Source organism: Leucopleurus acutus (assembly GCF_964270905.1).
Source record: "Leucopleurus acutus genome assembly, chromosome: 18".
NCBI classification, from domain to species: Eukaryota; Metazoa; Chordata; class Mammalia; order Artiodactyla; family Delphinidae; genus Leucopleurus; species Leucopleurus acutus.
Genome location: NC_139160.1, coordinates 5,119,414 through 5,134,957, shown reverse-complemented (window position 1 = coordinate 5,134,957; position 15,544 = coordinate 5,119,414). Strand labels below are relative to the sequence as shown.

Below are 15,544 nucleotides of genomic sequence, written 5' to 3'. Positions count from 1 at the left end.
AGGCCCCACAGTGAGCCAATGGCAGAGGGGGGGCTGAGATTCAACCCCCTCTACCTTCTGTCCTGGGCTGGATGATCTCTTAGTATGGTGCTGCCGTGCCCGTGTGTTCCCCGCAGACGCAGGAGGTGGCTGGGTTTGCGTCTCAGGACCAGCCCCTCCCTGATATCCACTGTATACATATGGAACACAGATGAATAATTTGCTTTTGACATTTAAACACAGGAAACCATGGCTGCTTGTGATGAAAGTTTTAAAGATTCTAAGAAAAATTTCACAAGTGGGACAGTGGATCTTAAAGGGAAAACAGTTTTGTGGAACACTTGTCCTTTACCACGATTGTCTGAGAAAGGTACGTGTGATGAGGCCAAGGCGCTTCCTTTACTTCTGAGTGGAAGAATATGCTCGTTATAATCATCCCCCTCTTTTAGGAATAATGAGCTTGCCAGTGTGCTCTAAACACAGAGCACACAGACAGATGATACAGTCCAGTCTTATTTTACTTAATTAGAACAAGAATGTTTAAAACCACAACTCTGGGCTGTTTCTAATAGATATTTAAATACAAAACATTTCGAATTTTAGCACAAGTGATACAGGCTAATGCGTCACTGGATGTGGATTACAGTCACATGAGCCAGATGATTCCTCTGGAATGTCTGAAAGGAAAGGGTGTTTGTACCAAGTCATGGGGTGAGGCCGGGGTCTGGGGGACAAGGGTGCGCAGAGTGGGCAGGCTCTGGGCTTGTGCCCCTGAGCTTTCGGCTCCAAGCAGACTGAACAGGTGTGGCACAGCAGCTCGGCGGGGGGAGCGGTACGCGTCCGTCCAACACCCCAAAGCTAGCTTTGCGGATGTGCTCCTTTCTAGTGCTTAGAAAGGGTTTTTTCTCGGCTGCCAGGAAGCAGGGAGTGGGGCTGCGTTGAGTGATTATCTGGGAGCGGCCAGGCATAAGCTCAGATGCTTTGGAAGATTGGGGGTGGGGTATGGACAGAGAGATTCTTCTTCCTTTTGTGGATGGGGGAAGAGGGTGCTTGGTGACATTTTCCTGAGAATGCAAGGAAGAATACAGGTTTGAAAGGTTTATAATTGTACATTAGAAGAGAGCCACGCCGATATTGAAAAAACGAAAAAAGGCATGGTAAACACACTTTTATTGAAAATTCAGATTTCTGAAACAACTATACTAAGAGTGGCATCGTACGTCTTTAGCTAAATAAGACATAGCACGAAAATCATGTTCACTTTAACTTTTGAAGGTTCTTTTAAAAGCACCACTTAAAACGTACACATTCCCCCCCAAAATTAAATGTAGAAAAACTGCTCTGTCTCAGGAATGAGTTTGAGAGTGCACACGGAAACCACAGAGACAGTTTTTGAACCTCTGGTTATTGACAGGGAGCATGAATTCAAGAGGATTTGGAAATTTTCCTACATTGTTTCCTTAAAGGACCACAGGTGCGGTGCTATCAGAGCTTCGTGGTCAATTTCTAGCCCTTTTCATAAATATGGTTACTGGCCAGATTTCTAAAACTTAAATCTGTCACCCAAAAAAGTAAAGTACAGGATTTACAAGTGTTTAATTTTTTGAGAAATTTTGAGAAAGGATCGCGAGGGCAGCACACCAAAAAATAATTGGAACTAGTTTTAATAATCTCTGAAAACTTTTAAGATTTATTTTGAAACCAGCTTCCAAACAAGACAGAATAAAATCAATGCGTATGTATACTACACCGCTGAAGCAGCTTAAACTTGCCAAGGCGTCTTCAGAGCGTTCCCTTTGAACTCTTTCCTCGGAGCCTCAGGTGATCTTCCGCTGTCACGACAGCGGCCCTGCTGGAAAATCCCTCTTGGGTGTTTGCGCTGCCAGCGCGGGCCCGTCTTCAGCCCCGTCTCTGCACCAGCCCAGGCCCGGGTGCTGGGACGGTCGCGCTCACCCTGCGTCCCTGCCTCACCGCTTGCTGGATCGCTTCTGGGACTTCTCCGGGCTGCGCCGCTTTCCCGGCGGAGAATGACGGGCAGGGCCCCGAGCGTGGACCCTGTGCTTGTATGGGTGGGTTCTGTGCTTCTGCCGGCTTTCCTCCTTCTGGTCCTGGCTTTTCGCAGGTTCCTCACTGCCCTCTTTTTGTTCGTGGTCTTGCTCTTTCTGGGAGGGCAGCGTGTTCTTAATTGTGTTAATTAGAAATCTTTTATTTGTACCAACAAGAGGACACTTCATCCTGGGGGAAAAAACAACCACAAATCAAACACTGGCTCCAAAGCTGAACCCTCCGATCGTGGCAAGTACCAAAGAACTGCTTCCACAGAGTCGACTTTCTGAATTTGTTTAGCTTTCCTTGCATGCCACCTAGTGTAAACTCTGGGCACAGGGGGGAAAACCCAAGACACTTAGAATTCTGGACACAGACTGGCTGGACCTCATCTGAAGACTTTAACCCTTTCTTCCTTGTTGGGACTAACTTTCCCAACAGGTACCACAATGTTATGTATAGGTGTTGACCACAACCCAAATTACCTGAGTCATTTAATAATATCTCCTTACACCATAAATGCCTGATTTGACTAGAATCTGCATTTTTAGTTACATTTATGGTGGCTTGTTTTCAAATATCAAAGAAGGAGGATCAGTCCCTCCCTGAGGAACAAAAAAAGGATACCTTGCTATATCTTGAATACTGGAGCTACGTGACCTACTCTAGAAATAAAAATATCTAAAGAATCTATTAAATGTAATAATCACCTTTTACCCTCCAAAAACCCTAAAGTTTCTATTTCAGGACCTTCTGTTTCAGAGTCTGTGCTCTGTTCCAGAGCGCTGTTCACACATCTACCCTCTGGGTGAATTTCTGTGCAGTGTACATTTCAGGGGCTCCCTGAGTCAAGTTCACCCAGGAGGAAGGATGTAACTGGTTAAATCGTTAATTTACATGTTTAGGTATATTTATATACTCAGTATTTGTTTTATTTTTCAGGTGTAGTAAACCTTTCATTTTAGAAAAGAAAACCCCACACGGATGAAAACCTGAATACTTCTCTTGGCCTTGAGCCAAGGAGGATGCTAATTGGTCCAAATCATGTTACGGCAGGGTGGCTGGTAGTAAACAAAACTGAATGTAGTATTCTGTAATCTCCATCTTTGTATCAGACTTTGATTCAAGGAGAATCCCACACAAAACTCAAAAGCAACCCACCAGCAGCCCCACTGCAGTGATTTTCTCGTGGAAGAGACATGTAAGGGGTCACCAGCCAAGTGTCCCTGTTAATGGAGGTCAGATCACCTCAGACAGTCAGAATGGCACTGAATCTGTTAGTAAAAGGAGGAGGAAAGGGGCTTCCCTGGTGGCGCAGTGGTTGAGAGTCCGCCTGCCGATGGAGGGGACACCGGTTCGTGCCCCGGTCCGGGAGGATCCCACATGCTGCGGAGCGGCTGGGCCCGTGAGCCATGGCCACTGAGCCTGCGCGTCCGGAGCCTGTTCTCCGCAACGGGAGAGGCCACAGCAGTGAGAGGCCCGCGTACCGCAAAAAAAAAAAAAAAAAGGAGGAGGAAAAAAAGAAAAGAAAATGGCTCCTGCTGCGAATAAGCAGCTCTTGAGCCTGCATGGAGAGAAAGTACCCGCGAGGTCTCAAGTGGTGTGTGCGCCCACGTGCTGGTGTGTGCGCCCACGTGCTGGTGTGCTTAACGCTCAGGCTGGGAGGAGTGACGGGGAATGAGCGGCGGTGAGGAGACGGACTCAGGGAGGAAAGGACGCAGGGGGCAGCAGAAGCAGTGGGAACGCTGGGTGGGGACGGCACCGGAGGTTTGGTTTTCTTTTACTGCTGAAGTTCAGAAGCCACAGTGATGAGCAAAGAAGAAAGGCAACAACAGAGAGCAAAGAAAACCCACGGTTCTGCGTGTGAGGCTGGGGGAGGCCGAGCTTCCGGAAAAGCGCGCCAGCATGACGCTCCTCAGGGGCCCCAAGGCACAGCCACGTGTACCTCCCAGAGGGACAGGCTCAGGACACCTGTGCAGTTGGGAGGGATGGCCAGGCTCTGACCTCAGTGACTTTACAGGATCATCAGTGCATCCAGGCACTGAGTGGCTGACGACACCTGGACCACCGCATTGGCAAGCTCAGCAGAGGTTCAGAAGAGCACGACACACGCGTGTGTCACAGAGCGGCACAACTCCGCCAGCCTGCAGGAGGGGACTGCCCTTCAATGCGGAACACGAAGAGCCCAGGTGCCCCTCTTTGCCAGCTGTGGCCAGGGCTTACTGTAGCAGCTAATCATGTTCATGAGCAACGGAGCACCGCTCTCTCTGGGATGGGGCGGACTAGAAATGGCTGGTGCAGCCAGCTACGGGAGAATTCTGGGGCCTTTGCAGTGCAGTGGGTCGTCAGCGCTGGTAAAACTGGTCAGTTCTTGTCTGGATTAAACAAAGAAAGAAGGTGATTACTGCCAGATGGGACAGTAACCCAAGATATTCAAACCTTTGGAAACTGCTGGCGCATTCAAGTGCATTTTGCCACATTCCACGTGAGATCACCTCCAGCACCATGTGCTTGCCTGAGATGGACAGAGCTCCTCCTGGGCTAGAGACCGGCAGGGTTCATGCTGTGAGTGGGGACCACGTCGGAGGAAGCACCCCTAGCTCCCCGCTGCTTGTGTAACCTGCCGACTCAACACAGGGACCAGAAGCTAGCATGGAATGAGGTGGTGTTCTGGAACAAAGTCCACAAGAAAACCGGCCTTTACATCACTTTTTCACATCGAAGATGCAAGTTTTAATGCTGGTTGTGCCTAGGTTGTGTCCACCTTCAAGGTGAAAAGTCAAGCGTGGCTTGGAGAGAACTTGGTTTACTTGGGTGGGGGGAGGAGTGGGGAAGGAGGTATGAAAGCGGCTCCCCCAGATACGCCAGGACACATTTTAGAAATGGTGACAAGTGCTCACCCACACTCCACTGATAAATGAGGCAGGACAACGAGATTGGGGGGCCGGGGCGGGGGAGCAGTTGAGGGCAGATGTGAACGGACACGTGGCAAATGATTCCATATAAAGAAAGTATAAAATCTGCACTGAATGTATTCAAGCATAAGGAGAGTAACATCAATGCTGAACGTGAGGAAGTCCCTGGCAGAGAGCGGCTCTGGCCTATAACGTGGTCATTAATTTTGCGGAAGCTCACCGCCAGTTGTCCTATGGCTACAGTCATACAACACAGTATACACACGTGCTCTGGAATCATACTGTCTCTTAGGCCAGACCTTGGGCATGTTAAATAATCTCCCTGTTGTCTCTCATCTATTAAGTGGGGACAGTAGTGACTATTTTAGGGGACTGGATGCCGATCAAAGGAGTGAGAATGTGCTCAGAACAATGCCTGACGCGCAACCAGCACTTGGTAAAGGTTAGCTCAGTGCGCGGCCTACTCCTCCGACTCCATTCGCTCTGTGATGGTGGGAAAGTTACTTAATGCCTCTGTGCCTCGCTTTTCTATTTGCAAATGGAAGCAATAGAAGTATCCACCTATTGCAAGGGTCTAATGAGATAATGCGCAAAGCACTTAGCACAGGGCCTGGCACATGGTAACTCTTCAATGAATGTTACCTATGGGGCTATGATTTCTTATGCACAATTCCAAAATTTGAAAACCAAGTTCTTTTTCTTTCTTTTTTTTTTTTTTTTTGCGGTACGCGGGCTTCTCATTGCAGTGGCTTCTCCTGTTGGGGAGCACGGGCTCTAGGCGCGTGGGCTTCAGTAGTTGTGGCACGAAGTCTCAGTAGCTGTGGCTCACGGGCTCTAGAGCACTGGCTCAGCAGTTGTGGCACAGGGGCTTAGTTGCTGTGCAGCATGTGGGGATCTTCCCGGACCAGGGATCGAACCCGTGTCCCCTGCATTGGCAGGTGGATTCTTAACCACTGCGCCACCAGGGAAGTCCTCTCTGCTGATTTTTAATGGCTTTATTCTTTTTTTTTTTTTTTTTTTTTTTTTTTTTTTTTTTTTTTGGTGGTACGCGGGCCTCTCACTGTTGTGGCCTCTCCCATTGCGGAGCATAGGCTCCAGACGCGCAGGCTCAGCGGCCATGGCTCACGGGCCCAGCCGCTCCGCGGCATGTGGGATCTTCCTAGACCGGGGCACGAACCCGTGTCCCCTGCGCCGGCAGACGGACTCTCAACCACTGCGCCACCAGGGGAGCCCCCAAGTTCTTTTTCTGATACGACAGCTCGTTTGGCAGCCAGACCTGGCCTAACCGGACGCTGGGCCCTTCTTTCTACTCTGTATCCCGTTTGAGGGAAGCGTTCATATGCTTTGCTGAGGAGATGATCACGTGTTGAACAAGTACCACTAGGGTATTTGCTGTGCCCGCTGTCTGGGCTACAGCACCTATCTAAAATGTGAAAATATCTAAATTTAGAAACTTATCTGGATCCAAGGGCTTTAAACAAGGGATTGTGGACCCATATTATTACTCTTCACTCTCCCTTCATGAGAAAGAATCTATATAGCACTCAAGTTAATACATCAGGGATTTTTCCGTGATGGAAACTCAAGACAGCTAAGTCTCAAGTCACCTGGGATAATAAGTTAATCAAGAACAGAGAAGAATGTCTGATGTTTCTCCATGAAAAAAATGATTAAAAAATGAAAAGAACCTCAGGAAAAAACGAATAAGATGTTTTACAGAAATGTTCATAGAAATGGTTACAACTTTAAAGTTTCGGTACTTCAGATGGTTAAACTTCTGTATCTGCAAGTTTCACTTTCCAGGATATCTCCATTCTCCATTGATATCAGAGTCAGTGGGCTACTGGGTAGTACCTCTCAGCTTATAATTTGCATTTCCTAATGGTCTATAGACTCTGTTTGTAGATGGTCCTCGGGTATAAATAACACTGGAGGCTGGAGTAAGCGGGTGATCTCGAAGGTCCTTCCACTTTTGAGTTTCTCCGCGCACGTTCTGTATGTTGGCCCTTCAGGAAGTGACCCTCCTCTCCTTTATCAAATTAGGAAATTATTTCATTGCTCTCTGTCTCCTTGTTTCTCAGCTCTCTTTTAGTGCCATGTTATTCTGTATTTGAGATGACACAATAAGCTAGCGTTAGATCCTCAACCGCCCTAAAGCCTTCTTTATATCAGCATCAAGGCAAAAGCCTGAGCCCTGCGGCACGGGCACAGGCCTGGCTGCTGGGTGGGTCTGTACCGGCTTTGTCCCTGGCCGCGCCCAAGGATGTGGGGTGGGGACCACAGGAGGCCACAGGATGGGCAGCTGCTTTCCTGTGGAACTCTGAGCCCAACTCTGTTGACTTTCTCATGCTGGCTAGTTATTTTTGTTTTGGGTTCATTTTTGATTTTAGAACGTTATACTAGCTCATGTGGGAAGAGCCAGATTTAAGGTGCTAACAACATAAATGGATACAAAACTCTAAAGAGAATGAGACTGGTTAAAACTGCTCTAGAAAGTACCCATGACAGCACCGTCAGACTCAGGAGCTGGCATCCTATCCACGTGAAACCTGACAAGTGAAGCGAGTCCCTTCACTTTCAAAGCTGTGAGCCCAGAGGCTGAGATGAAGGGCTCCGCCTGCCACGGGAGAGATTAAGATGGGCCGAGGCCAGGGCTCTAAGCTTTTCAGTCTTCTTTCCCTTTTTCTCGAGTAGGCACACTGTGTAACACTGTGTAACTGTCATTTGCAAAAATGAGGCTCTTTCTCCCCACAGGTATCATACTCAACTTATGAAAACCAGTAAATTATAAAACAAATCTAGAGAACAGAAGGGGAAAGATAAATGCAGTTTCTTTTCCTTTCTGATTTTCATACTTCTGTCTCTCTGCTGCTGAAGGACAGAGGTAGTAATAGCTAACATTCTGCAGATACAGACCTGCCACGTTTGTGTCTAAAGCAGTTTCATGAATGTGACCCCTCAAATAGTGACACATGACCACTAGCCAATAAGAACGACAACAGCGGTGTTGCTGACACTGACGAGCAGTTCCCTGTGCCCTTACGTTACCAACGCCTCACTTCATCTCTCCACCGTCTCCCCTCTTACAGATGCACAAGAAGCAAAGCACCTTATCCAGGCTCCCAAGCCGGAAGGACGTGGAGCTGGGATTGGAACCAGGGTCCGCCTTCCCAGCACCATTCCAGCTGGGACAGAAGGAGCAGATGAGAGAAAGGCACCTGTGGAGTAAGCAGATGGCCCAGAGCAGGCAGGGAAGGAAACCGCAGGTGAAAAGCTGTCAGCACGCTGGCCGCCGGGGCTGCTCCGTTTGGGACAGACTCCTAGAAGCGGATCTAAGTCGGCTAAGAGCGTTGGCCATGCAGGAGCCCAGGTGAGTCTGACACAGACAAGAACAAAGGCACCAAACTCCCTGCACACACGTGACTTGGAGATTCGTGAAGTACGTCAGGCTGTGGGAAACTATGGTTCCTCTTCTGTTTAGGGAAATAGAGCCTTGGGATCGTGGAAGCCGGGTTCAGTGCACTGCGCCCCGATTCATTCCTTTATTCTACGGCCAGAGCCCTTTCCACGCCAGCAAACGGCATTTTATCTTCCATTCTGCACATTGCTTTGCATGATCACGGATGTACGTCGAAAGTAACAGCCACAGGAAGAAGCACAACTACACTTCCAACACTCCAAGGAACCAGGTAATACTTTTGATCTGATGCTGTGGTTGGTTACAGCTCATCTTGTTTAACACGCCACGATCACCGTAGCCACCCACGGCGCCACGGGTTCTGCTTTGGCAATCAAATGCCTTAGCCATCTGAGAAGGTCTTTTATAGTGCTTTAATCCGCACAGCGACACTGTTAATCCTTAATTACACTGCATACAACAGGCCTGGGGCCTGAGGCAGGTTTTCAGTATGCTCCGTCTCCACCACTACACCCAAAAGTAATGAAAAACCGTTGACATACGTGTACATATGTATCTGCAGTATTTACTTTCAAACATCTGAGAATCTTTCACATGTAAGGCACTATGCTAGGTCCTGCAGCAAAAATAAATACCAGGCTACCTGTCTGATGCTCTTTAGGAGACGGCCAGGAGGAACAGAAGGTGTGACCAGGCGAGGGTCAGAGGCGGGGGTGTGAGTAGCGGGGCCCTGGGATGCACAGGGCACGATCCCTGGCCCCCTGCTCCCTCTGTAGGACAGGTCGTTTCTGTAGCCGTGTAAGCCAACGAGAGCTCATTCAGGGCTCCCTGATCCACTTTCATAAGCAGACAGGAAGGGGATGTGAACGTGGGAAGCAGGGGCAGGACACACAGCGCTGTGTGCTGACAGTAACCACAGAGGGAGGCTCTAGACAAGAAGGATCCGTGCTGGTCCCATCAGCAGTTAACCAGGACTTAGGAAACCTCTTTGGGCTCCACATTCTTTAACTGGAAAGTGAAGGCTCTGGATCTCCGCGGCCCTGAAATACTGCCGGGAGCCTCACCCACGAGTCAGGCTGAAACTCGAGCCCTCCCTGCCTTCCCCGCTGGTTCCAGCACGTGGTCTGGTGCTCAGCTGCAGGCCTGTCCACGTGCACCTGTGCGTGAGCAACTTCAGGGCCGGCGTTTTATGTGAGGCTTCTGTACCGCTGCCTGTGCCTGGCCCCTTACTACCCCGACTGCTACTGAGCGAATCTTCAAACGAATAAAAGCACCACGTGCCTCAGTGGAGACTGGGGCAATGATCTGCTTCCCAGTAATCAAAAGCTGATATGTAAAATGGAAGGAAATGTACGTGGTGCTCCCCCTTACCACCAGATTGACCCCACGCCAAACAGAAGAGCACCCAAAACGCCACTCCCCTTAAAACAACTGGGTAAAGAAAACTGAAAAATCATGTTCTGTCAAATTCAATCTTTGAAGTTTTGGTACCAAAACATACGCCTCTCCAACGTCTAAGGCTGAAATCATACAGGCAGTGGACTCAGGCATTTTACTGGGCAAAGGTCAGCTGAAGTGGACGTGACCAGAATAAAAGCAGCTTTGTAGACAAGGAAGCTGAGCAAATTTCTGAAATTTGTGCTTATAAATTCCTTTATGTTGACTGAAAGGAAGTCACGTGGGCCAATATTTCAGCTTCTCTGAGGCTTCTGTCAAGAACAGCTTCTCAAGAGATTCTTTTGCTGAAATACATCCAAGGAAGTATATAGCACCAAATGGTTTCTTTCTTTACACTACAGAAAACGGCATCCCGGTTGCATTTCCTTTAGTTCAGCAATCTCTTTCTGGCAACGGCTCAGCTACCTCACTTAAGATCTCTCTCATGCAGTATCCAAGAGGAGGAAATAATGTCACTCACTCTAGTTCAGTGTCAAATTTTAAAGCCCATGTGAAGATCTTTGAGATGGTTAGAAACGCAGACCATCGCCCGCTAGTAACTGACCGATTGTCCGCTCCTTTGTGGTATCTGTCCACTTGACAGGGATGGGTCTTGGGACTCCTGTGGCTGGCCACCTGGCCACCTGTCTGCTCCTGGGAGGAGTGTGGGAATGCTCCCAGTTCTGCAGAGCAGGTTGGTATCATTCTTTTTAATAAATAGGGATTAGCATAGTGTTTTTCACATTGGTGTGCACTTTAGAATCACCTGGGTATCTTTTTAAAACCCCAAAGCTCAGGCCACACCCCTAACTAATAATCTTTGATGGTGGGAAACAGATACTTGTATTTTTGGAAGCTCCTCAGATGGTTTCAAATGTGCAGGTAAATTTGGAAACCACTGGATTAGTGGTTAAAAGTTTTATTCACATACACACACACACACACACACACACACACACACACACACACACACACACTTATTTAAACAGATGTAGAACCAGGTGTTCCCCTGGAATGAGCAGGATGGGAAAGGCGTTCTTTGTCCCAGCACCGTGGGCAGAAGCAAGTCATGGGTTTCCTTGGACCAGACCTCCCTTCACAGCCCATCCCTGTTAGGTGTGCTGGACCAAAAGCTGCCTCAAGGAAAAGTTCTGCGAGACTGTTTGAGCTACAAGGTGACCTAGCTGGGTATTCAGATGTAAGTGAGCCGTCACTTCAAAGAAAACAACTCGTGGTATTCACTGCTGAGATAAAACTGAAGCTTGCAAACGAAAGAAAATTAGACTTCTGGGAAACAGTGACCTTGACAGTTTCCCAACGCTTAAACGACTTTTCTGATGAGATGAGTGGTGATGTTAACAAATGTGGTTTTAAAATATTATATAATGAAAGGTGTCAGCATTTGGAGAGCTTCATAACTCAGCGAACCAATATCCAGATGGCCAGTTCCTGATATTACAGAACCATGCATGAGTGGAAGATCCAGGAGAAGTGCAAGGTAGACCAAGGGATTTTACTGTAACAGCATATGAAAAGTCCACATTATTAAAAAGAATGTGAAGAAACTACCACTTGCTGAGGTTACTTGCAAGTACTGATGCAGTATAAAAGAATACCACAGATTTCTCAAAATGCTGTTGAAGTACTTCTTCCTTTTCCAAATATGTATCTGTGTGAAATCAGAGTCTCTTCATAGACTTCAACCAAAATAACATATTACAGCAGATTGACTGCAGAGGCAGATAGGAAAATCCAGGTGTCTTTGATAAGCCAGACATTGAAGAGGTTCGCAAAAATATTAAACAGTGCCACTCTACTGAATAGGTAAATTTTTGCAAACGTAGCTATTTTTATAAAAAAATATATTATCTACATGTGTAACATGTTTATTATTTTTAAAATAAATCAATAAATACTTTAAAATTGCTCGGTTTTAATTTCTAATACAGTAAATACCGATAGATATAACCCATGTAAAAAAGTTCTGTGGTGTCCTCGGTAATTTTCAAGAGTGTAAAGGATCCTATAGACCCAAAAGTTTGAGAACCGCCGTTACGAGAGCTGAAAAAACATAGCAGTGTCAACAGGAATGCTCGCTTGTCTCGTCACCTCATGGGAGAGTGTGAGTTTCCCCTCCTGTTCTCCCAGGATCCACCTCTTATAAATCTGGAGTCATCTTACTTTGTCTGCCAGTTTTTACTCTCTTTTCAACATCCTTCTCCCGCCCTTCTTGGGAAGAGGCTGCTAGTTGCCCCCCAATATCCGTTCTTCCTTTCTTCTGTAGTAAAAGAACCTCAGATTTTATCTGCCACGTGACTGACTGAGAAAAAAAGACTGAGTTCCTGGCCTTGTAGCTGTTGTAGACATGAGACCAAATTCTGGCCAATGGGGTCCATGTAGAAATGGCACAGACGACTCCTGGGAAGTGTGCTTGAAGGGGGTGGGGGCATGCCTCTTCCGCTTCTTCGTTTCTGCTAACTAAAGTGTGGAAAAGAATCACACCCTTTGGTTGGGAGATTTGGAAAACTGGAAGGAGCCCGGGTCCTCCAGAACACTGGAACAGCCAATCGAACTGATATGATGCCCAGAGAGGAGGTCAGTCAGTACCCGACAGATCTCAAGCTGGCCTGTGCATATGGCAACTCTCCTCAGGAAAAGCAGAGCTGATGCTGACAGACTAGTTCTTTGACCCTCAGAAAGTTCGACCGAGCCAGTAAGTGGCACTAAGGTTGTCAGGATAAATGACTTCCATCAGGAGAGCTGCCTAGTAACAAGTGATCCCCTTCGACATTCCTCATCTGGCAAGAACCCTGACTGATATTTTCTCATCCACTTGTCAAGTCATCTGAATTTATGATGTAGCTTTAGGCTGATTCTTTCACAAAAGGTATTAAAATGGACCAGTGACTACTGTCAGCCCGATCGAGGTCCTGCCTTACACCAAAACCCAAAGCAGCCTGCCCCTACCAAAGTTTGCACGAATCTAATTCGTATTAGTAGGGGCACCTTATCTCTCCTCTCTTAAGGACAGAGGGCTGGAAAGAAGATAAGAGAAGTAAGAAATAACATGTATTGGTAAAGACGTGAAGAAAATGGGACACTTGTGCACTGTTGGTGGGAATGTAAATTGGTGCAGCCACTACGGAAAGCAGTATGGAGCTTCCTCAAAAAATTAAAAAATAGAACTACGGTATGATCCAGCAATTCTACTTCTGGGTATTTATCTGAAGAAAAAGAAAACACTAACTCAAAAAGATATCTGCACCCACGTGTTCATTACAGCTTTATATACAACAGCCAGGATACGGAAACAAGCTAAGTGTCCACTGATGGGTGAATGGATAAATTGTGGTATACACATACAATGGAATAGTATTCAGGCATAAAAAAGAATGAAATCTTGCCATGTGTGGCAACATGGATGGACCTTGAGGACATTACGCTAAGTGAAATAAGTCCAACAGAGAAGGACAGATACCGTATGATCTCACTTATGTGTGGAGTCCTAAAAAAAAAAAAAAAATCAAGCTCATAGATAACAGAGAGCAGATTGGTGGTCGCCAGAGGCAGGGGTAGGGGAGTCAAGGGGTCAAAAGGTAAAAAGAAAAAAGCCAACCACATAGGTGGTTATATACACCAAGTCAGGAGATCTGATGAATCAACGATTAACTGGAGCAATCAACCATTTAAATCTGTGTTCCTCCTCAGTTAGTTCCAACTAGAAAAAAAAAAGGATATGCTCATTCTTGTAAATACAACTTCTAATTTTTTTTTTTTTTTGGTACGCGGGTCTCTCACTGCCTTGCCCTCTCCCGCCATGGAGCACAGGCTCCGGACACGCAGGCTCAGCGGCCATGGCTCACGGGCCCAGCCGCTCCGCGGCATGTGGGATCTTCCCAGACCGGGGCACGAACCCGTGTCCCCTGCATCGGCAGGCGGACTCTCAACCACTGCGCCACCAGGGAAGCCCACAACTTCTAATTTTTAAGGAATTATAATTCTGTCACTGACAAATAAGATTTGTAACTGCAATTTAAAAATAGCAATGTCATATCTAAAAATCTTGTGGGATATTTAAAAATATGGCATTTAAAGTTATACATGAAAAAAACTGTATTTGAGGAAAAATTCATAGAAATGGTAGAAAACGTTGACCATTCAATGAGCATCCTTTGTCTGAAATTGGCATTGAAACTGATATTCACCCCACCCGGCCTGGCACATCTAGGACACTTATTTACTTTAGTCCAGACCAGTTAGATGGCCCTTTATATGGTAATAAAAAGTCCAAACAAACGAAAAAAGAAGCTAAGAGCAGACTTAACTAACATTTAGTAACTGACTGCTCCATGCCGGGAACTATGCTGAGTGCTTCCACATACATTATCTCACCAAATTTTTACCGTATCCTGGGAGGTCGCTATTTCACTGAAATCTAAAATGATTACAAATGTTACACAAAGATTGACTCACATTGGATCATTTCATCTTATTATACCACTGCATCCATAAATACATCAGAATGAACTTCTAAAAGATAATAGCTTTTAAAAAATAAAATAACAGGGCTTCCCTGGTGGCGCAGTGGTTGAGAGTCCGCCTGCCGATGCAGGGGATACGGGTTCGTGCCCCAGTCCGGGAAGATCCCACATGCCGCTGGGATCCCACATGCCGCTGGGAGCGGCTGGGCCCGTGAGCCATGGCCGCTGAGCCTGCGCGTCCGGAGCCCGTGCTCCACGACGGGAGAGGCCACAGCAGTGAGAGGCCCGCGTACCGCAAAATAAATAAATAAATAAATAAAAATAATAACAGCAATCCTATTATCACACCTAAAAAAAAATCAACATCAATTCCTTAATATCATCAAATACCCTTGTTTCAATTAGTTTGGATAAGGATCCAAACAAGGTATACACGTAGATGTGTCCCAAATCTATTAAGTCATAGGATACTCCTCCTCCTTTTCTCCTTGCAATTCATTTGTTAAAGAAACTGGTTTGTTTGTCCTGTAGAATTCCCCACATTTTTGTAATTTTATCTCTATAATATCATTTAGTATGTTCCTCTGACCTCTGTTTCCTGCAAACTAGTAGCTCTAACTAGAGACTTGATCAGATTCACGTTCAAGTTCTTTACAAGGATGTCTCGTAAGTGGCGGTACCCTCTTCCTATTGCATCTTCTTGTGGTATAAAGATTGACGGATGAGTCCAGGTGTCGTCAGCCTGACCCACTCATCAGAAAGTTCCCCATCAGCTTCTCATCTGATAGATTTAGCAACTGGTGATGATCTTTGCCTAGATCCAGTGTATCATTAGGGATTGTAGAATAACGACATTCTTTTTATTTTTAAATCAGGTTTACTGAGGTATAGTTTATACAAACTAAAATTTATCCTTTTAAGTAAATAGTGTGATGAGTTTTGACAAATGTGTGTAGTCATGTGATCATCACAACAGTCAAGATATAGAGCATTCCCAGCACCCAGAAAAGTTCTGCAGGAAATTCAGTCCTCCAGCCCCTACCTCCTGGCAACCGATGGGTTTTCTGTCCCTATGGTTTTGGCTTTTCTAGAATGTCACATAAATGGAATCTTATAATGTGTAATGTTTTGAGTCTGCCTTCTTTCATGAGCAAAATGCTTCTGAGATTCATCCATGCAGTGTGTATCAGTAGTTCTGTTCCTTTTCGTTATTGATGAGTGTGGAATGTATGGATGTTACAACTGTGTATCCACTCATCAGCTGATGG

General features: G+C 46.4%; 1 protein-coding gene across 1 annotated transcript in view; it reads right to left on the bottom strand.

Annotated features, from left to right (window-relative positions):
• Positions 1-1,179: 1,179 nt before the first annotated feature.
• The window catches only part of LOC309974568 (protein POLR1D-like), a 42,403-nt gene continuing 28,038 nt past the window's right edge, over positions 1,180-15,544 (bottom strand). Inside the window, exons 3-4 of the mRNA XM_082859233.1 lie at positions 1,951-2,214; positions 1,180-1,828 (exon numbers count right to left, since the gene is read on the bottom strand). Coding sequence (XP_082715359.1) covers positions 1,762-1,828; positions 1,951-2,214 — 331 coding nt within the window. The 3' untranslated portion in view covers positions 1,180-1,761. The remainder of the gene's footprint in view (positions 1,829-1,950; positions 2,215-15,544) is intronic.